Source organism: Cajanus cajan, chromosome 3, assembly GCF_000230855.2.
Source record: "Cajanus cajan strain Asha chromosome 3, NIPB_CcT2T_4, whole genome shotgun sequence".
NCBI classification, from domain to species: Eukaryota; Viridiplantae; Streptophyta; class Magnoliopsida; order Fabales; family Fabaceae; genus Cajanus; species Cajanus cajan.
Genome location: NC_138519.1, coordinates 77,961,987 through 77,985,488, shown reverse-complemented (window position 1 = coordinate 77,985,488; position 23,502 = coordinate 77,961,987). Strand labels below are relative to the sequence as shown.

Genomic DNA, 23,502 nt, shown 5'->3' with positions numbered 1-23,502 from the left:
ATGTATGACGTATGATGCATTATTTGCATATAGTTCCTTATAACATGTGTCTAGCATAGGACTTGAGGAGAGGGAAAATGTTTTTGAACTGGAAGAGCTCACATAAAGTCTCTTGAAAGTGGTGTTTGGATAGGCCACTAGGTTGGATGAGTCTCCTCTAAGTTCTTAGCTAGTGTTGGAGCGATGTATAAGGTTGAGGGTTATTCCCCTAACCAAATGAAGGGAAGGTGCGTGGTTCCTTGCAGATAGTCGGTAGGAAAACTTCTTAAGTGACTTGGTAACACATGTTAAGGTCGTGGTAAGCCTGTATCTAACTGTGTTATACCTGACAGTGGAACCAAACTTTCAAATATGTAAGTGACATCATCTGAGTAAACTCGAGTGGGGATTAATATCCCTATTTGTTGTGGTTTCGATAGGATGAGATGTCACTTATATTGTTCTATTGTTAGGGAGATCTCCTAAGTGAATACGTGACAATGCATTAGATGATTGATATACATTGATATCTTTTGTGTTGCTTTATTGCATGATTGTTGTATGATAGAATGTATGACGTGACTCTATAAGGATGATTTTGGACTTGTTGATTGAGTACATAGAAATTTATTCTTATGCTTGTATGATTGATTTTTAAACTCTAGCTTACCCTTCTGTTTCTATGTGGATAGACTACGATGATCATAATATGTATGAAAGCAGGTTAAGATTAGGTTGAAGCGGGTTGTTGTTGGATGCTAGGGTTTTGTCCTAGTGTCAGGGTTACCATTTTGGTAGCTGGTAGGATGTGCTTGATTGACCCTAGGAGAATATCATTATTTTAGATGACTGTATATATACATAGTATTCCATTTTGTTCTTGGTGATGTGGTTTATTTTTATATGTATACATGTATGTATTTGTTATTCAATTTAATAATTCTCTTAGTTAATTAATATAGTTAGCGTGATTTCACTAAGTGTAAAGACCACGACAAGTCGTTACATTATGAATTATTAATGGTTCAATTCTTATTATCCGTTTCTTACATAAGTTTGGGCAGTAGAAAAGTTAACAAGCTTTTATCTAATTAATGGTATTTTAAAAAGATTACTATATCGTTGACATGAAAAACAATGATGTTTAAATATTTGTCTAATAAACATGAAGCTTCACCTATACAATGAGGAGCTTGGCTGTAGTATCTATATATCAGTTGTGCCATTTATGAACAAATGCAGACTCAGCCAAGTCAATAGAACGCGCAAGAGCAGCAGCTTTGTTCTGGCACTCTTGGTATTCATCGTCAGGATCACTGTCGGCGACTATGCCGGCACCGGCTTGAAGGTAGGCAACCCACTCTCGACGCCATTCAATGTCTTTGTATGAGTACATTGTGTCATACCTGGTTCCGCTTGGAAACACCATTGTCCTCAGAGCAAGAGCAATGTCCATCTCACCACAGAATGATATGTATCCAAATCCTCCACTATAGGGTCCCCTCCTTGTTGCCTCTAACTCATCAATCAACTCCATCGCCTTCACCTGCATCCATCATATTAAAACAAATCATTCAAAACACAAAATACAAATCAAAATTCAAAATGTAAACAATAAATGTTTCTCAAACCACCTTAGGTGCTCCACTGACAGTTCCAACAGGCAATGCAGCTCGTAAGACATCCCAACTAGTCAAATGCTCTTGCAACTCTCCAGTAACCTAATGCATTTTCATGCAAAAATACTATTGTTATATAATTATTACATCAGTTTTTGAACACCAACTAACAGCAAAACATTCTTACCGTTGAACTTATGTGCATGACATGAGAATATCGTTCAATATCCATGAACTTTTCCACTTTAACAGAACCACTTTTTGAAACCTACAAAAGATAATTCCTATCAGAACCAAATATAAACTATCTTTAGAATAAATTACTTATAAATATTGTTATCTGTTACAAATAAATGAAGAATAATTATTCAATTTCTCCATGGAGGGAAGGAAAGGAGTATAACTGTGTAACTCTGCACTGTCACTTTTATGTAATGGAAATCATCGGTGCAAGTGGATTTTTCTATTTTGACGTCGTGATCATGCTAATCGAGAATGGATAGGATTGACACAAATTTTGGGGGATCATAAAGTTCAACTCCAAGTAGAGAAAAACAATGTTGGAAATAAGAGTGGCCATATTTTTGTTTTACATATAATTGACTAGTTATTGCTTCAAGACACCTTAAACAGTATAACCAAATAGGAGTATCCATTAAAATCAACTTTCATAACAAACCTTTCCAACATCATTGCGTCCCAAATCAACCAACATGACATGCTCTGCACACTGCTTTTCATCTCTCAGCAGTATTGCTTCTAATCTTGCATCTTCTTCAGGTGTTTTCCCCCTTCTAGAAGTCCCAGCCAATGGACGGTTCACAATCTTATTCTGTTCATGACAAAATCAAAATAAATATCTGTTTTAAAGTAAATAATGCATCAATTTAACGAACCTAGTATTTTTTTTTTCATTTAAGATTCATGACAAACACCCCAGAGGCTAAGTAAGAGTATGATTTAATTTAAAAATCTAATATATATACTAAATCTTACCTTATTAATGCGCGTAAGAATCTCTGGACTTGAAGCAACCAGAATACATCCCCTAGCCTGTTTAGGAAATAAATAATCATCAGAACATGAAAGAGCTGAACCAAATCTTTCCTAAATGAATGAAGCTGTTTCAGATGTTACACAGAAATAAACCTGCACATAGGACATATATGGACTTGGGTTCACAACTCTCAGTGCTCTATAAATTTCAAATGGATCAGCAAATGTTCTTCGTTCAAATCTCTGACTTAATACAATCTGAAAAATATCCCCTGCTTTGATATGTTCTTTTGCTTGAAGGACTGCCTCCTTGTATGCTTCTCTTGTCATGCTTGACTTCTCTAAAGGTGGACCAAATTGCTGAGTATGTAAATCCACAGAGCCTGGAGCAAGCCTTGGCCTAGAAAATGCACACTTTAAATTAATTTTGATTCTATAATAACAAGTACATCATAAAGAGAGAAACGGTCAACAGATGACTTACGGTTGGCCATCTTGTAATTTTGCCACTAATTTATCTAATCGTTCCATTCCATCCTTGTAAGCACTCTCAGCTGAAGCGTACCGATCAACCCTCACCCAAAGTATCACATATGCTTTCTGTTATGCCGAATACAAATAGCAATTAAATATAGAAGTTATGAATGAGTCCTAAATTTCATCCATATTAACGCAATTGAATAATCTTGACCCATAAAAGTACCAATTAAGAATGCTCAATGAATTCTGTACCAGCGCTTGGAAAACGTTTCATCCTATCAATAACACATTCATGGTTTCTAAGCCTATAAATCATTATTTGTCCAAATATGTAAAAGAGGCATGTACATGAACCTTGAAAAGTGAAAACATTCCCTTGTTTATTCAATCAACAAAAAACCAACTTTAAAAAATAAGATAAATAAGTAATCATAACATTTTGTATGCGAAGCATCTGAATTGAGTTTTTCTTAAAATGATGAGATGATATACAGATGTAAAATTAGGTATACTGAACTACATGTCAACGTTAGAACAAGTACACTTTCATGTGAGAAACACAACATTAGATACCAAGCCCAACAATGATATTTGTGAAGCATACAAAAACATGTACCTTTTCAACATGATCAAACACAATCACATTCTCATAGAGGCCTAGATGTATGTCAGCGAGGTTCCTATCATCCTTAGGAGCTTTTGAAAATGGTAGCTTTTTCTTTTCCACATAACGAACTGTGTCATATGAGAAATAACCTGCCCAACCACCTAGAAGAGCAGCTTAAAAAATGTCAAGAATATATCTCTTTCTCACACATGTGCACATGTGCACCCGCACACATGCGATTAAATGCAGAAATAATGCATAACGTTCTCTTTGGTGCAACAACAAATAACGCATCATGCAACGACAAATAAAGCATAATGTTTAATCATGCAACGACAAATAATACGGATTCGATTGACAAAATATTAATCTAAAACGATAAGATTTCAGTTTCAGATACTATAAAAGCATAAACGACAAGCTGATTTAATGTTCTCTTATAAGTTTCATGAACTAAAATCGCACTTACTGAAACTGAAAAGAACATAACAGTTTCAAAAGGATAAATATATGTTAAAATATAGTTGATATATGCTCCGTGCATGCTCCTGATTATTTCATATCCAAATTATGCTTGTCTAAACATTTACTAAATGAATCATAATTTGACAACATCCTATCTTAGCACAAAGGTGTTATAATCATAAAACTCTTACCACAGAATGCATCTGGAAGCTCATCAATGAGATAGGGTTTCCAACCCTCTGAGATTTTTCTTGGAATCATCATAGGGTCATCAACAATTTTCTCGGTTAAATTCCCAGATTCATGGTCAATTATTGTAACCTTATTGTCTTTTGCCACAACTTCCATCGTTGGTTGTGCTCCCACAACACTATAGCGACCCTGCAATCAATACAGTCTTGAATTTCAATAAAAGAGACAAACAACTCAAAAATTCAAAATCAGAAAACTACTAAGAGCACACTCACAACGCTCCCTGACAAACTAGGCTCTGCAGACTCAAAGAGAAAGCTTGGAGCCTCCCGATCATCCTCCTTAACCAAAATTCTGTATGCAAGAACAGGAGTAAGCTGGTCAGAGAATAAGCACTGACAGAGAGGAATCAAGTTCCCATTCTTTGAAGCATCTACAAACTTTCTCTCTTCCTCAACTGCAAAAGTAGTATCCATCGTACATGTTCAGTTCAAGATTAAAACCAATAAAAAAAAGTTATAATTAATTTGAAAACAAATAATAAACAAAATGCTGATGAATCTATTCAAGAGGGTGCACCAAAGTTATCTAAAATCAATCAGACACTATTTTTATTCAAGAGGGTATCCACACATTTACCAGATGATGTCAAAAAATAAAAGAATTTATTCAAACATGGAAAAAAGACTACAAGTTTTCAATCAACATACCTACCATATGGATGGCAACTCGGTAGGTACAGGTTTTAATATTCCAGTCCCCATGTCCATACTCTATATTCATCTTCATTCTCATATCCAATTCATTCTCATATCCAATTGGATATTAGATATATCCGTATTCATCCAAAAATTAATTAATTTTTTTAAAAAAAGATTTTAAAAAAAGATTTTAATATACAATATCAATTACATTAAGTTTCATTTCACATAAATTTAAAATAGAAAAAAAATTACAAAAATCAAGTAAATTCTAAAAAAAAACTAAATTAAGTTTCTAAAAATTTAATCCAAAATACGAGAACACATATAAGAATATATTCATCTTCATATTCATACCCAATTTAATAAATAAGATATTAGCCATATTCGGTGAAATCGAGATTATCCATAGTTACGAGATTATTTGTGGATACTAACTATACCCATTTTCATGTCATTCTAGTCTCCATAGTTAAGAACATTCAAGTCACCATTTAATAAATTTGTATTTGTTTTTAACAAATACCCATTCACCGGTCACCACAGATATAGTAGAATGTATTCAATCATGGAGCAAGATTAAATCTTTATAAACAAGACAGCTACCCAGTTGCCATTCTAGCCATGGTTCCATGTGGGTATTCAAAAGAAGGCTCACCATGGGAAGTGCTCGAGAGTGACGAGCACCTCAACGTGAGAGGAGCGCGTGAGAGTGAGACGGCGGCGAGTGACGGCGGAGAGAGGCGGTTGGCGGGAGGAAGCATGCGACGTGAGAAGGCTAAGGAGGCCTTGGCAGACATGGCGGACGTAAGGGACATTGGAAGTATCGCAGAGAGCATTTTTGCAAAATTCAGTCAGTAGCAGCGCTTCTAGTTTTTCTAATTTTATGCATTCACTCAGTGCTTACTTCTTAGTGCTATTTATTATTATTTTTTCTTCTTCTTTTGCTTCAAGTTCCAATGCTGCGTAAATCCTGTATTCCGTTACAAAGCATTTCATTTCATTACCTGTACAATGAACCTCGCTCTTTTTTCTCATGTGTATCAAGTTCATTCATTCAAATTATTTTTCTCTCTTCACTTAATTATAAAGCATAATTAATTAATTAATTAATTAATACAATTTATTTCTATTTAATAAATTATAAGTATCTTCTTCTTTATGGTTTTAATTTTATTGAGAGCAGAACTCGTAATCCATGAATTTAATACAATCGTATATTTAGAACTCGAACTTAAAATTACTAATCAAGTCTTTCTTAAGATTTTTATGTGTTTTTTTTTCTATAATATAATAAATTTTTATCTTATATTTTTCATAGTATGTCCTAAGTCTTTTTTTTTTTATACAAATTCATAAAAGATAATAAATAAATAAAGAATAAAAATTTTAAAAAATATATTTTATATTAAAAATAATATAACACAACAATAATTTTCTAAAATAAATATTATTAGAAACCAGAATGAAAAAAGGGCATTTCCCACCTTTAAGAGAATAGTAGTTTTTTTTCCCGTTAATGAGTAGTTTTTTTTTATGATATTTAATTAAAAGATAAAATTGTGAACTTCAAAAGTTGATTGTGTTTTTAATATTAGTAATAAATATAAATTAAAAAAAACTAATTAATATGAATCCTCTAAACTCGTATATAAGAAAAAAAAAACTAAAATTTATGTATTTACATATAAATAAATTTTAATTAATTTGACCTTATTTAATGGTATCATTTCAAAAATATTCTTTAAATTAAATGTGATTATTGCTTCTAATAAATATTATTGAGAATAGTTTAAGAAGTAATATTTAATTTTTATATGAAATTAATAAAATTAAATAAATTTAACTAATTTTTTAATATATGTAAATTTCAATATTTTTTTGTTTATATATGATTCTAGATAAAGTAACATTAAAAAACTAAAATGACATTATTTTGTAGCTTAATATTTCTTTTTCTTACATGAAATTTATATTATGGGATAGAACAGGTATCAAGAATAAAACAGAGTTACTGAAATAGAGTCTTAATTAAATAAAAGATATTTTGAAGATGATAATACTAAATAGAATAAGTTTGCATATATTTTGTTCCATTATTCATTAAAAAAAGTTATGCATTTAAATATAAAGGGAGTATATCGTAATGTTTTTCACAGCATTATTAATACGAAGTATAAACTAGTTTTACTGATAATTAATTTTTACTATAAACTTGAAAGATTACTTTTAAAAGTTAATTTTGCTCGGTCACAAATTTTTTCGAACTCAAAACTTATTTAAGCGACCAATATCCGATCCTACTCTAACCACCAACATATTAATTTGTATTATAATATGTGGAATAATTTAAAACCCCACATTTATTACATATTAACTTATATTATAATATGTGGAATAATTTAAAACCTCACATTTATTTTTATTAATTTTCCTACCTTTTTACAGTAAAAGTTAAATGTATCTTATATTTTTATCACATTAAATGTATTCAATTTTTTATATAATACTTTTTTTTCAAAGAGCTAAAAAAATTAATAGGGAAACATAATATTATTCAGTTATACATCATAAATGACTACATTTTGGGAATTCTAAAGGAATAGAGGAAGCACCAAACGATTTCTATATCTGTATTTCTTTTTCCAAATCTACACTCGTGGACAAATCTTAGTTCTTGTTTTTTCTATTTTAGAAAGAAAAAAAAAAGTATTATCGTGCACAATTCATGTGTTTTTTTTAATGAAAGATGAAAACGAAACACAAAATCATGTCACATCGTCGAGTAACAATCCATCCAAAGACTAAGTTATTATTTCAATAACTTTTTAAAAATTTGTATTTCTCATCATCGAATCGTAACTGCCACACAATTTTACGAATAATTTCATGGTTTACCAAAATAAAAATTAATACAAATGGTATCATTCATTCTAATAATTTTAATATTAAAAATACCCGCTTAATGATACTTATAAGAATTTATAAGAGTATTATGCAAATAATCCAACGTATTAATTAAAAAATAAGAGAAAGTGTATAGAGCTTGTTGAAATGATAGCCAACATAAAATGATTAATTTATTAATAAGTGCAGAATTTTTTATTTTTGTAAATACGAATTTGGATATTAACTTTCTTAAATATAAATTTAGATATAAGTACATTAATATTTTACCAAAATCATACTCGTCATCATCATCTCTATTCATACCTTATGTAATTATTTTTTATTCATTTGTAATTTATTTCTACAATGTCTTTAACTTTTAGTTTAAAATAATTTTAATCGATACACTTTGTCCATATAAAATATTTTATATTTATAATAAATTATAAATTAATTTTGATGCAATTTTTATTATTAGAATTAATAAACTTATCATCTAATTAATTTATAATTGAATTACAATGTAAAACTTACTATTAATTTATATATTTTTAAAAATATTATCTTTTTAATCTAATTGACATTTTAATATAAGGAGTATGACTGACAATCTCTTCTCAATCACATTTTTCATCCATAAAATTCGAATTCGAATACGAAACTTAAAGAATTTCAATTCACTTATATCAATTAGTTATTGATACTCTCGGTTTTCCTTTTAATTTTTATTATAAAAAAATATTTATATTTATTTATCATTTTTAAAGTTCAATATTAAATATTTTTTGCCAATTATACTTTTACTACTTATTCAACTTTTAATTAATTTGCATATTAACTAATATACGTGTGAAAAAAATGAAATAGAGGTATAATAAAGAAAAAAACTGTAAAATTATTTTATTAAAAAATATTATATTTATTAATTTGTGTATAAAAACTTTAAATAATTATTAAAAAATAAAAGTAGTACAATATTATCATTTAATTATGTCGTGAATTTAATTCATAACCATTTAAATAATATCATTTTTGAAAATTACTAAGATTAGTTTAATAATAAAAATTTGAAATAATAAATACAAAGTTTTAAATTTAAACCTTATTCTAATCGAAATAATTTGTATGAAATATACATTAAAAAAATATATATCATTTTTGATTATTTATTTCTCTCCTTCGTTCATTACTTTTCAAACTTCTATATCATAATTATATAACTTTTATTGTATCGTAGAAATATCATTTTCCTTTAATTATTACCGATGTGATATAGCGTGTTGAGTTAACCTTTTCAAGAGACCCATATCCTGATTCAATAATATCACATGTTATGTTCACAATTAAAATTTGTATTGCGTGTGATTTACTTTTGTAAATAATAAAATGATGAATTAACGACGGGACTTAGATTTATTCAATTAAAAATTAAAAACCTTGATTGAAAAAAAAATTATTGAAAAATTTAAATTTAAATTGTAACACTCTAAATTTTTGTTAATTATTTTTTTAGCAATAATTATATGTGTTGAGGTGTAGTGTTAAAAGATTTTGAGGTTAAGAAATTCTTGAAAAGTCTTTAAGCGTTTTAAAGGATTTCTCTAAAAAATGTCTAATTTGACTACGAGGAAAAAAATATATAAGATATTTTTTTAGAATTGAGTTTCATGAATTCAATTTTTAAGAACCTTAGAGAAAGAAACTCTGAAGTTTTGATCCTTCTTATTTTACTTTCTAGATTTTACAGGTATGTAGGATCATAGTTGATCAACTGAGTTGGTGATTTAAGGCTTGTGAAGTTAAGAATCTATGTTGGTGTGGAGTCTCGGACCTTGACTTCTGTTTCTTTTTCTTCTTTTTCTTCTTCCCCTGATTCACTTCGGATTAGAGGTAATAAAGAGAGTTAGAACTTTGGTTCCTGATTGAGTTATTGGTTTGTATGTTGATTGATTTCATCCAAAATTGTTGTTGTAATGGTATGATTTGAATTGAATGATTTGAGTTAGGATTTATTACTTTGAATCTTGTTGGCCTGAACAATTTCGTGGTTGCATGTTGGATTTTGCTATGAAATGAATTATGGATGAAGCATATGTATATTGTGTGACATTGCATGTTGGTATTTTTTGCTTTTCAGGTGGCTTTGAGCCAAATTTGTGATCTACAAGTGTAGAAATCATAATCGCGTTGAGCATACCTTCATGACATCAAACGTGGTTTCAATCAGAGGTTATTTATCTTACTCATGTGGGGCATAAGATTGGTAACATTAGGTGTGAGAAGAGAGAATTGTCTCGAGTTGAAGTGGTGTTGAACATGGTTTGAATGGCGTTAGACATGAGGTGAGAGAATTAACTCTATCTGGATTAGTATCGGGTGCCAAAGGAGTGGCACTAGGTGAGAGGAAAAAGACTCATCTCTGCCTGGTATGGAGATGCGAGCAAGACTTTGTCACGCTAAGTGTGAGGACATTTGTAACAACCCGACTGGTCTCACACTGTCTATAGTGTTCAAATACAAGTATAAAATAAAATTTAACTGCTAAACAATTATATATATAACAAGAATACACAACTAAAAAGTCTCATAATATATATAACTGCAAGTAGGGAAATAATACCCTATACAACAACTAGGTATTCAAAAGCTATCAATCAACTAACTACAACGTCAGCCCTCCTCTTGAGTCCCGAAACTCACCTAGTCCAGTAGAGCACCTATCCTGATCTATTTGCATACCAAGGTATGGTCATCGCAGTCCCAACCACATAGGGAAAACACGCTAGGGTAAGCTCACAACAATAATCATAAAAAAAATAGCATCAACATATAGTAAACAGCAATAGAATTCTACTTTTAACTTGCAACTTAAAGCAACACAACATCTTCAACAATAGATATACAATATCATCTACTAGCAACAACATTTTGAACACATCGCACTTTATTCAAATTGGCCGCTTGTATTCGGTATAGCTTGGCCTGGCCCCTATACCGTGGTCGCTTCATACACGTGTGCCTCGACCTTGCCCACACATGGGACCAACCAAGTCCTAGAGGAGAATAACACATCATCCACTCCAAGGGATAACTTTCCAAGGAGGCTTTTTAAACAAATTGGATTGTCAGAGCACCACAACTATCTCAATCTGCACAATGGGATGAGCAACTTTGAAAACTTCTCCTCTAGTCCTAGTGATCAACAACTCACCACAACACAATCACATAGTATTTATCACAATAGCTCAACTATCAACTCATTCATACAACATTATATACAACTTGAATGCAACAACCCATGCAACATTAACTAATGCGTCGTCACGCATATACAACTAGGAGATCTCCAACAATTGAGGTTGAGCAGTTTAGGTGGCATAAACCCTACCAAATCCAACATTTAACCTATCTCAACCAGGTCAGGTATACGACATCGTTAGGAACTCCGAAGAGAACCAGGTATAGACAATAATAGGCGATTGCTCAGGTGTGCCACTTAGACTCAAAGGTCCTGTCAGGACAGAAGGGTTTGGGTATGAGGCTACCACGACCTTGGCTTGCATCACCAATCCACATATGGAGTTAGCCCACCCACTGTCCTCCATGTACCACGCACCCTCCAGTACCTAGTCAAAGACTACATCTCTAACTAGATACCTTACTCAAATTGGTCATTCAACCATGACATGGATCGACTACTTCCATGTCGCCCATATAGGACATATATCTCAACATAGGACATATATCTTCACCATATGTCCCCAACTTTTCAACTTTACAACAATAGACAGCTTTATAACTTTACAACAATAAGAAACTTTAGTCACCAAAATATTAACTTCAACAACTTTAGAGCAACTGAACAACTTTAAGGCCACTTACAACTTAAAAGAAGCTTTCAACAATAGACATCACATACCAACATTGGTGTTCCCTACCTTAGCCACGCTGGATGTAGGTTGAATGGTGTTAGACGTGGACAAGGCAGGGAGCTCCCTACCTCGATGGCATTGGATGCAAGGTGTGTGGTGCCGAGCGCGGTTTATTTTGAAAAATCTTGTTGTTTGATTTGTAATAAGGTGAACATGCATGGATAAGCTAGGTTAATTTATTGTATGTTGCATGTTGATTGGTGATATTGTTTTATGTACATTGATCGCAGATAATATATGTAGATGATTATATGGTTGAATTACTGAGGTGTAATTTGTGTTGGAAATTGATTAATGTTGTTAGATTTATATCCATTAACCAAGGGTACGTAATGTATATAGATGATTATTATTGAGGTATGATGCTGAGAGTGCTTTAAACATTTAAACATGTTGTGTTGCTACACTATTGAGGTGTGATGCTGAGAATGCTACAAACATTTAGGCATGTTGATCAACTTAGAACTAAAGGAGAGGTTATTTTTGAAAGTTTGATATTCTAATGCATGGATATTGGTGTGGTTCTTCATGAGTCCAATTGTTGAAAAACCCTCATCAAGTAGGTGTTATTTCTTGGAGTGGATTGTTGAGTCTTCTCTAGGACCTTTGTTGATGCAGTATGTAGGTCAAGTTGAGGCATACCGACTATAAACGACCAATGTTGATCTATATGTGGATAAGGTCAAGGCATACATGTATAAAGTAATCAGCTGAGTAAAGTACAAGGTTAAGAACTTAGTCCCTAATCGAGTATCAAAAGGACATAGTATTTAGAGGATAGTTGGTGGGCTAATTCTATAGGAGGCTTAGTGTTACAAGTTAATCTCATGGTAGACTCGTACCCAAAGTATCCTACTCTGATAGGAATACTAGACTTCCTAGTTTAAGATGTGACATTCAAAAAATCATGTAATTATGGATTGGTATTCAAACTTAATTGTTGATCTAGTTGTGACACCCTCTACCCCAACATCATTAATAAACATAAACTATATTTATAAAAGATTTTCATAGAATGATATAAAACAATAAGTATCATAAGGTAGAAGATGCACATTCATAATTCATACACATAAATATTAAACTCAAGAAGTTATTATAAAACAAAGATTATAAATTAATCCCAGTAAAGGTGGCAGTGCCTCCTAGTTAGGAATCAATTTATAATTTATTAAATTACACAAGAAAAGAAAATATTTTTTAGAACAAGAAAGACATAAGAGAAATCCTAGCTAAATCCGATGTCACATCCTATCAAAGCATGCCCCAAGAAGCCTTTAGGCCTCATCACCAACATCCTCATGATGATGATCACCTGCAACATAAATTTAAACATATACAAAAAAAAATAACAAGGGAGTGAGAAACATCTCACTCAGTTGTAGATGAAGAAATAAAAGTTAAATAGCACACACACATAATCATTATCATATATAATTATTTATCATGCAATGATGTCATAGACTCAACTCATAAATATATGCATGTGGCGCCATACGGAAGTTCACATATCATCATTGGTGACCCTAAGGCACACCTAGTTAGCATATCGTGGGTGACCCAAAGGAACACCTGGTTACATCATTGGTGACCCAAAGGCACACCTTGTTAGCATATCATGGGTGACCCAAAGGTACACCTTGTTAGTCGTGGGTATGCGACCTCAGCGGCACACCTGGAGTATATATGCATATGATGCATGTCATACAATCATAAACTTAACATTTAACATATTACAGAATTTCCTATAATACACCATATCATAAGCATAATTCATACTTATATTATATTTTATTAGTCCAATAGTCCAAAGGTCCAATAATTCAATAGTCCCATAGTCCAAAGGTTCAATAGTCCAATAGTCCATTGTCCAACAGTCCAAAGGTCATTAAGTCAAGGGTCCAATAGTTCAAAGGTCTTTAGGGATCATATAATTTATATTTCCTTGTATAATTAAATCCTTAAGTAAAATAGGAAGCTTAATGAAAATAAGGAGGCTCGGCCTTCCATTTAGATAATAAAGTCTAAATTTATAAGTTAATAGGAGGCTTAGTCTTCCATTCAATGAATATTTTAGAATAGTAAAAGTGAAGTTATCCATTAATTATAATTATTAATTACCGCAACAAGAAAATCAAGTAGTACAAACAAAACACAGTAATAATGTATATTCAAATAATCAAACAACAGACAAGGGATCGGGAGCCAATCCAACAAACAGACTATTTAACAATTATTTCTACACCCCCAAGCAAGGTTTCCCACTCCCCCCCTTACCTGGATAAGTAGGAGTTGGAACTAGCGCAATATCTCTCTAAAACTTGGGCAGAATCTCCTCTTCTCTTTCCTTAAAAAGGAATCGGAATTAGGGCAGAATCTCTTCCTCTTTCTCCTTAAACAAGGCACTGGAGCAGAACCTCCTTTTCTTTCTCCTTCTCTCTCTTACTTTCTCTCTCTATTTCTCTAGAATTTCCTTCTCTCTAGAATTCTGAATTTTCAAAACCTTAGGCCCCTATTTATAGAAATTTTGAAGTTACTATGCACTATGCACTATTCATTAAAATAATAATATAATTACTATGCACTATTCATTATTATATTCAAATTTATTAAAAATTTGAAACCCGCATCCCTCGTGCAGCCGCCCTTCACTGTGCAATTGCATAGTAAAATACTATTCATACATACGTATACGTAAATAGTAAAATACGTATACATAAATAGTAAAATACGTATATGTAAATAGTAAAATACATATACATGAATAGTAAAATACGGGAATAAAATACTTATTCACATAATAAATAACTTTTTTCATTTGAATAAAATTTTGGGATATTACACTAGTAGGTGTGAAAAAGATCATGTTGGTTCAGTAGGGTCAAGTCACTTAGATTACTCACTCAGTTAAAGGAGAATTTTGTAGTGAATGTGTAGTGACGTATTAGTTGAGGTGTATGCATATGATGTAGTGTAATTTTATGTTGTTCATATGCTTGTTGTTTATCTGGTTGGATGGCATTGAGGTGGTTAAATATGATGTATCATATGTTGTAAATTACTTACTTATGTTAGGGTGATGAATTTCATATTGAGATGTGGGGGCCTTGATATGTTGTAAACCATGAGGTGTCTTGTTGTTTGGTTTACTTGTGGTTCTTAGTTGTAAAATTGTTATACTTCTATATATTTGCATTATGTTGATTTCTTTTGAAATATAACTTACCCACCACAAGAAAAATGTAAATTTCTGACGAACATAATCTGTCGGTAAAAAGGAATATCCATCGAAAAAGAGAATTTTTGACCAAAAAAGGGGCATCAAATACTAATTTAAAATTTTATTTAATTATATCATAATATTTTCATATCAAATTTAAAAGCAGATATTAGTTATACAAAAATATCAAGATCATATAGTAAATTATTAATAAGATTCTAGTTAAATAATTTAAAATAATTAATGTTTCAACTATATTTTTAACAAATAATTTATTCTAGAACTAATCAATTTTTCTCTATATTAATTATTAGTAAAATTTAAGAACTTTTAATTTAAATATTGGATCGATGAAATTCAACATACACATGAGTTATTGAGTGGAGTAACTTTACTAAGAGTTATTTTGTAAGTCATTTGATTCCTCCTCTCTCTCTCTCTCTCTCTCTCTCTCTATATATATATATATATATATATATATAATTTACTAGTCTTTTTTATGTAATAATTTATTAGAATACATATATATATAGATATTTAAAATTTTATTGATCTTTTTAATATATGATTGTCAATTTTAATCATTTTTATTGTTACTGAACAGAATATTAAACATTTTTATGGATGCAATTTTTGATAAAATATTAAACATTTTTGACAAATCATTATCCGTTAGTAACATTCCGTTGAAAAATTTTGACTTAAGCATCTTCAAAGATTTTCATTGGAAGTTCTTATATTTTTTACAAATATAAATCCATCGAAAATATTTCGTCGGTAATATAACTTTTTCTACGAATTTTTTTTGTCGATAAAATCCATCGAAAATATAAATTTTTTGATAGATTTGTATCTGTCGGAAATTATCTGTCAGTAAAATCCGTTGGAAATATAATTTTTTCGATAGATTTGTATCTGTCAGTAATATAAATTTTTCTACGAATTTTTTTCCATCGGTAAAATCTGTCAAAAATATAAATTTTCTGGTAGATTTGTATCTATCGACAATTTGCATTTTTCTTGTAGTAACCATTGCTAGTAGTTGAATTATAATGATCATGTTTACATAAAAGTAGGATAGGGTTAGGCTAGTAAAGTTGGTGATTTGCGGGCCATACTAGATGGCGGTATAGTTGGAGGCTACCTTTGTATAAGCTTTGCTAGTGATATTTGATCAGCAACTTAGAGTCATATATTATAGTTTTAAATTACTATATATATATATATATATATATATATGAATATAGTTTATTTTCAATGTTTTTTCAAGATCTATAATTATGTGAATTTTAGGTAGGAAGTTAAGCCGTTAAGTGTAATGACAACGATAAATTATTACAATAATAAAAGTTAAAACAAAATTACAATTTTTTTACCAATAAAAACATGAATCCAACACAATATTAAAAGATTGTAACGACAGACACAAACTTCTTAGTTATGTGAGCTAAACTCTCTAAATAGTGTTATTTATTAGGATAGTTAGACTACGAATATTCATCAAATTCATTGAGTAATATTTTGCTAGAAACATTACTATTTTTAGTGAAATATCTCATTAAAAAAAATATTCACAAAATTTAAAGTCAACCTAATGTAAAGATTTTGAGTTTAATTTCACTTGATCCAACAATTTGTTTGTTATTATATTCTTGTTTTTTTAATTTTTAAAAACCTACTTTTGTTTTCCTTGTTTTTGTAAAAGAAAATAAATATTTCTTTACTTTTTCATTGAACACGTGGAGTTCGTGTTCAAACAATTAAACTGTTTATTAATTATTATAGACTACGATCTGCGGGTCACTGTCATATCCGGTTCAGTGCAAACATCCAACAATCCAATTATCAATTATGCTAACTAGATATATATATTACAAAATCTCTTATTATAGAATCAGAGATCCTGGGAGAAAGTTCTTTATTTGGGTTTTTTTTTTCCTTTCGTTTTTATGAGATATCTTATCCATAAAAAAATATTATAAAAATGACTATGAGAATGAACTTATCTCATCATGCATCTATTTCACTTTCTTCTGTTAATAAATAGGTTAATTCTAATGATTTTATGAGATACTATATTATTTACTATTATTTTTTTTAATATTTTTGTTAACAGTATTATCATGAAAATAATTTTTTATATTGATTTGAAATTTACTTTTTCCTACTTCCAAATTCCGTGACTAAAAAATATATTAAAAAAAGTTATTTTAACCTTCCCTCAAAGTTAAACATAATTTGATCAATGCCTCATAAAAAACATTAATTTAATTATTCTCATAATTGAAATTAATTCACTACTAAAATAATCATATATATATATATATATATATATATATATATATATGTAACATGTACATAAATTTCTTGATCTAATATACACGTGTTTATTTACGAGTGAGAAAAGGAAAATGTATATAAATGGGTTATATGAATCTTCTCAAAAAGGGATTACATCCTCAAACAGAGCTCTCAATAAAGAATGCACCATAGAAGAAAACTACATGGAGCTTATGTACAACCCTCACGAGAACCAAAGATAATTTTCATCCAAGTAAAGGGTATTAATTACTTGAAGATGGATGAATATCTAGGGTACGTTTGATAAAGAAAAACAAAATTTAGTGAAAATTTCATTATTTAGTTTAAGAGAAATAGAAAAAAATATATAATATATGTTTAGTAAGATGAAGAAAATAGATGAGAAATAAAATATATAAAATAAAGAAAAGAGGAATAAGTATAAATAAATGAATAAGAAAGAAAGAAAAATCATATTTCTAGAATTAATTTCCTACCATCTAATTTTCTATCTAACAAACATTCATCCTTATTTTTACTCTCATTTTCATTCTCGCATTTATATTACTTATCCATTTTTATAAGAGTTAATCACTTATATACTACCAGTGTAAAATATTTTATACTGACAACTAATTATATCTTTTAATTGTGCCATGTTTTTAACAGTGACATGACACAAAAAAATATAATTGATTATTAATGTAAAAAAACTTTACATTAGCAATATATAGGTGATTAACTCTTTTTATAATACCAAACAGTGTTAGGAACTCTTAGGATTCACGAGCTCAATCTAAACTGCAAGAGCTTAGTGCAAAAGGAAAATTCTATTGATTTTAAAGGTAGAAAATTTCAGAGATAAATCAAAGTCATAAAGACGACAATCCACCTCCAAGGTTTAAAGGTCGAGGAAGAGAATAAGGATAGGAAAAAAAAAACGTTAAAAAGCAGCGTTGCTTCAAGATTGGATATTTTTTTAAAATTAAAATGCATGTGTCCTTACAAAGAAGTGGGTTCTTAGTGATTTGCTACTCGTCAATAAGAGTGTTCATGGATCAGTTTTTTGAAAAATTTGAACCGAACTAAATTGAACCGTTTTATAAAAGTGGATCGATTAACTGATCCACTTTTTATAAAGTGGATCGATTTGATTTTTTAAAATATGGATCGGATTTTTTGAAATTGGATTGGTTTGGTGCAGTGCAGTTATCCATTTTTTATTCATATATGGATTGGTTTTTTAAAAAAAATTGAACCAAACCGAACCGATCCACTTTATAAAAATGGATCGGATAATTGAATTTGATTTTATAAAGTGGATCGGTTCGGATTTTTTTTCAAAAATGGATCAGATTTTTAATACAGATTGAATCGGTTATGGATCGGTTCGGATCAATTTGGATTTTTTGCACACTCCTACTTGTCAAGGTCCGTAAGAAACCTCCGAATATGAATGATAGTTCCTACATTTTAAGGTCTCTCTGGTGAGATTGGGTATATGCGAAAGAGATTTCAAAGATAAAGTTAGTTCATGTATTCTTCAATCTAATGTATATAAGAGTATCTTGTCCTAGGGATGAGAACAAACTAAACCTTAAATAAGAATTTGGTACCCTGAAGCTCAATCAACCAATTTGTTGATGTTGGAGAGTGAATATGCATCTTTTAGACAAACTTTATTTAGATTAGCATAATCCACACATATTCGTCATTTTCCATTGGATTTTTTTACCATGACAACATTAGCTAATCATGTTGTATATTTGACTTCGTGGATAAAATTAGTGGCTAACAATTTTTTTGTTTCTGCTTTGACGGTATCTCTCTTTTCTAGTCCCAATTTATGTTTTTCAAGTGCAATAGGCCTAGTTTCTTTGCATAGTGCCAACTTGTGACACATAAAGTTTGAATCAACTCTTGGCATATATGCACTAGACCAAGCAAAGAGATCAACGTTTTTAATAAGAATTTATAAGATTATACCTTTTAAATTAGTATCTAAATTTTTGTTGATCTTAGTGATTTGTCTGAGCTTTGGTCCAAGTGGAGTTCGGTGAGATCATTGATTGAACCCGACCTATGCTCAAAGTTGATTCTATGATCTAGATTAGTAGAGTTGATTAGATTGACATGTGCAATCAAGGCTTCATGGTTGTCAGACAATTTTTGAAGTTGTTGATGATGACTCTAGCTATGTAACCTTCAAACCTTGTGTGTAACATTGTCACACTAGTTTTTGATCGTCCTTAACAATGATAACCCTTCCATTTGTCTCGGGAAATTTCATTGTCAAATGAGATGTTGACACTACAACTCCCAATTGGTTTAAAGTTGGTCATCCAATGAGAATATTGTAAGAGGCTTTTGCATCTACTAGAGAGTATTGCACTAATATTCTTTTAAAATTTCCAACAACTCTAAAAGTTGTTAGAAACTCCACATATTCTTTGGTAAAGTTATGCAAACTAATAATGTATACCTCAAACATTATTTTTTTCTTACTTTTCTAATAATATAAAAATAATTTTATTTCGATGATTATTGGTTACTATTGTTGTAAAAGATAAATTACTAGTAATGTAATATATTTTGGTTAATTGAATTTTTATAACATAATTAATAGAATCTCTTTGTAAAATTTATTAGCAAGGTATATATTAATTTTGTATAATAAATTCATAAAAATTATTGATGACACGTGAAACTTACGATTATCATTTATAATCTTGAGTGTTTTTTTTTTTAACAAATTGATGTTTATAAATATATTTTATTATATATTTTAATTTATTTTAAAATAAATAACTATAAATATTTTATATAAAATTTAATTTTTATACATTTGTTAAAAATATTTTAATTCTTAAATTTGAGTTTTAAACCATTTTTGACTCTATTCGTGTATCTATTCCAATTCTTTTCTCTCAACCGTTAAATTAATCTTAGTAATTTAAAAAAAAATTATTAAATAAGAGTATAATTGAAAAAAAAATTATTAATTAGACATTGAAATTCTGAAATGAAATTGTTGGGTCTATTTTATAAAAACGATTATAAATTTCGAAAGGTAAAAAAAATGAAAAGTAAAATATTTATATTTGTTTTCTGAAAATAAATTATCTTCTTTTCGTCTTAATTTTTTTTTATTGTTGTAATTAACACTAATAAATGCTCATGCGCGCGTCACATAAATGAACTCCTAATAAGTACAGTACTTCATAACTTTTTTTTTTACAACGAATGTTTGATCACTTAACCATTAACTTAGTTTTGATTGCAAAACTCCCATTAATTTTTGCCAAAAAAAAAATTAATAATTTCTCATAATCATTTGAAAAATAATAATTTGCGAGTCTAATATTTTTTTTGTCATTAAAACCATTTTTTAATGAATAAATTTATTTAAAAATATTCTTAACATCATAGATGAAGTTTCTTTAATAAACTTTTATTAGTCTTCAATTTGATAAGTAAAATTTTGAGTTAAATTAGATATTATTAAATTTTAACTAATCACTAAATAAATAATAATTTTTAATCTGAAAACCTTTAATATATTATTAACTCTCTATCATATAATCTATAAAATATCACGAGAGCCAAAGATAAATTTCATTTAAGTAAAGGGCATTAATTACTTGAAGATGAATGAACATCTAGGGTACGTTTGATAAAGAAAAAAAAAATCTAGTGAAAATTTCATTATTTAGTTTAAGAGAAATAGAGAAAAAAAAATTAAAATATAATATATGTTTAGTAAGATGAAGAAAATAGATGAGAAATAAAATATATAAAATAAAGAAAAGAGGAATAAGTATAAATAAATGAATAAGAAAGAAAGAAAAATCATATTTCTAGAATTAATTTCCTACCATTTAATTTTCTATCTAACAAGCATTCATCTTTATTTTTACTCTCATTTTCATTCTCGCCTTTATATTTCTTATCCATTTTTATAATACCAAACAGTCTTAGGAACTCTTAGGATTCACGAGCTCAATCTAAACTATAAGAGTTTAGTACAAAAGGAAAATTCTATTGATTTTAAAGGTAGAAAATATCATAGATAAATCAAAGTCATAAAGACGACAATCCACATCCAAGGTTCAAAGGTCGAGGAAGAGAGTAAGGATAGAAAAAAAAAAGGAAAAAAAAAGGTTAAAAAGCAACGTTGCTTCAAGATTAGATATTTTTTTTATAAATAAAATGCATGTGTCCTTACAAAGAAGTGGGTTCTTAGTGATTTTCTACTTGTCAAGGTCCGTAAGAAACTTCTGAATATGAATGCTAGCTCCCCCATTTTAAGGTCGTCCCTCCGGTGAGATTGGGTATATGCAAAAGAGATTTCAAAGATAAAGTTAGTTCATGTATTCTCCAATCTAGTGTATATAAGAGTATTTTGTTTTAGAGATGATAATAAACTAGATCTTAAATGAGATTTTGGAGCCCCGAAGCTCAATTAACCAACCTGTCGATGTTGGAGAGCGAATATGCATCTTTCAGACAAATTTTATCTAGATTGGTATAATCCACACACATTCATCATTTGTCATTGGATTTTTTTACCATGACAACATTTGTTAATCATGTTGTATATTTGACTTCGTGGATAAAATTAGTGGCTAGCAATTTTTTTTTTCAACTTTGACTACATCTCTCTTTTATACTCCTAATTTATGTTTTTCGAGTGCAATAGGCCTAGTTTCTTTGCATATTGCCGACTCGTGACACATAAAGTTTGGATCAATTTCTAGCATATATGCACTAGACCAAGCAAAGAGATTAACAATTTTCAATAAGAATTTTTAAGATTGTACCTTTTAAATTGGTATCTAAATTTTTGTTAATCTTAATGATTTGTCCAAGCTTTGGACCAAGTGGAGCTTGGTGAGATCATCGATTGGACTCGACCTATGCTCAAAGTTGATTTTGGGATCTAGATCAGTAGAGTTGATTAGATCGATATGTGCAATCAAGGCTTCATGGTTGTTGGACAATTTTGTTGAAGTTGTTGATGATGACTCTTGTTGTGTAACTTTCAAACCTTGTGTGTAACATTATCGCACTAGTTTCTGATCGTCCTTAACAATGATAACCCTTCCATCTACCCCGTAAAATTTCATTGTTAAATGAGATGTTGACACTACAACTCCCAATTAATTTAAAGTTGGTCATCCAATGAGGATATTGTAAGAGGTTTTTGCATCTACTAACAAGTATTGCACCAATATTCTTTTAAAATTTGCAACAACTCTAAAAGTTGTTAGAAACTCCACATATCCTCTGGTTAAGTTATGCAAACTAATAATATATACCTCAAACATCATTTTTTTCTTACTATTGTTGTAAAAGATAAATTACTAGTAATGTAATATATTTTGGTTAATTGAATTTTTATAACATAATTAATAGAACCTCTTCGTAAACATTTATTAGCAAGGTATATATTAATTTTGTATAATACATTCATAAAAGTTATTGATGACACGTGAAACTTACATTATCATTTATAATCTTGAGTGTTTTTTTTAACAAATTGATGTTGATAAATATATTTTGTTATATATTTTTATTTTAAAAATAAATAACTATAAATATTTTATATAAAATTTAATTTTTATACATTTGTTAAAAATATTTTAATTCTTAAAATTGAGTTTCAAACCATTTCTGACTCTATTCTTGTATCTATTCCAATTCTTTTCTCTCAATTGTTAAGTTAATCTTAGGGATTTGAAAAACAATTATTTATTAAATAAGAGTATAATTGAAAAAAAAATTATTAATTAGACATTGAAATTTTTAAATGAAATTGTTGGTTCTATTTTACGAAAACGATTATAAATTTCGAAAGGTAAAGAAAATGAAAAGTAAAATATTTATATTTGTTTTCTGATAAATAAATTATCTTCTTTTCGTCTTATTTTTTTTTAATTAACACTAATAAATGCTCATGCGTGCGTCACATAAATAAACTCCTAATAAGTACAGTACTTTATAACTTCTTCTCTTTTTTTGACAATGAATGTTTGATTACTTAACCATTAACTTAGTTTTGATTGCAAAACTCCCATTAATTTTTGCCAAAAAAAAAAATTCTCATAATCATTTGGAATAA

The 23,502-nt window shown here is 29.4% G+C and overlaps 1 protein-coding gene across 1 annotated transcript; it reads right to left on the bottom strand.

Moving 5' to 3' along the window:
* Positions 1–1,043: 1,043 nt before the first annotated feature.
* Positions 1,044–6,062, bottom strand: LOC109798399 (anthranilate synthase alpha subunit 1, chloroplastic). Its single transcript, XM_020358658.3, has 11 exons — positions 5,698–6,062; positions 4,614–4,795; positions 4,338–4,527; positions 3,691–3,842; positions 3,079–3,194; positions 2,748–2,994; positions 2,595–2,651; positions 2,278–2,430; positions 1,786–1,866; positions 1,614–1,700; positions 1,044–1,525 (listed from the first exon to the last, which is right to left on the bottom strand). Exons 1-11 carry the CDS (start codon positions 5,876–5,878, stop codon positions 1,193–1,195), a joined length of 1,779 nt encoding a protein of 592 aa, XP_020214247.1. The 5' UTR covers positions 5,879–6,062; the 3' UTR covers positions 1,044–1,192.
* Between the last annotated feature and the right edge of the window lie 17,440 nt (positions 6,063–23,502).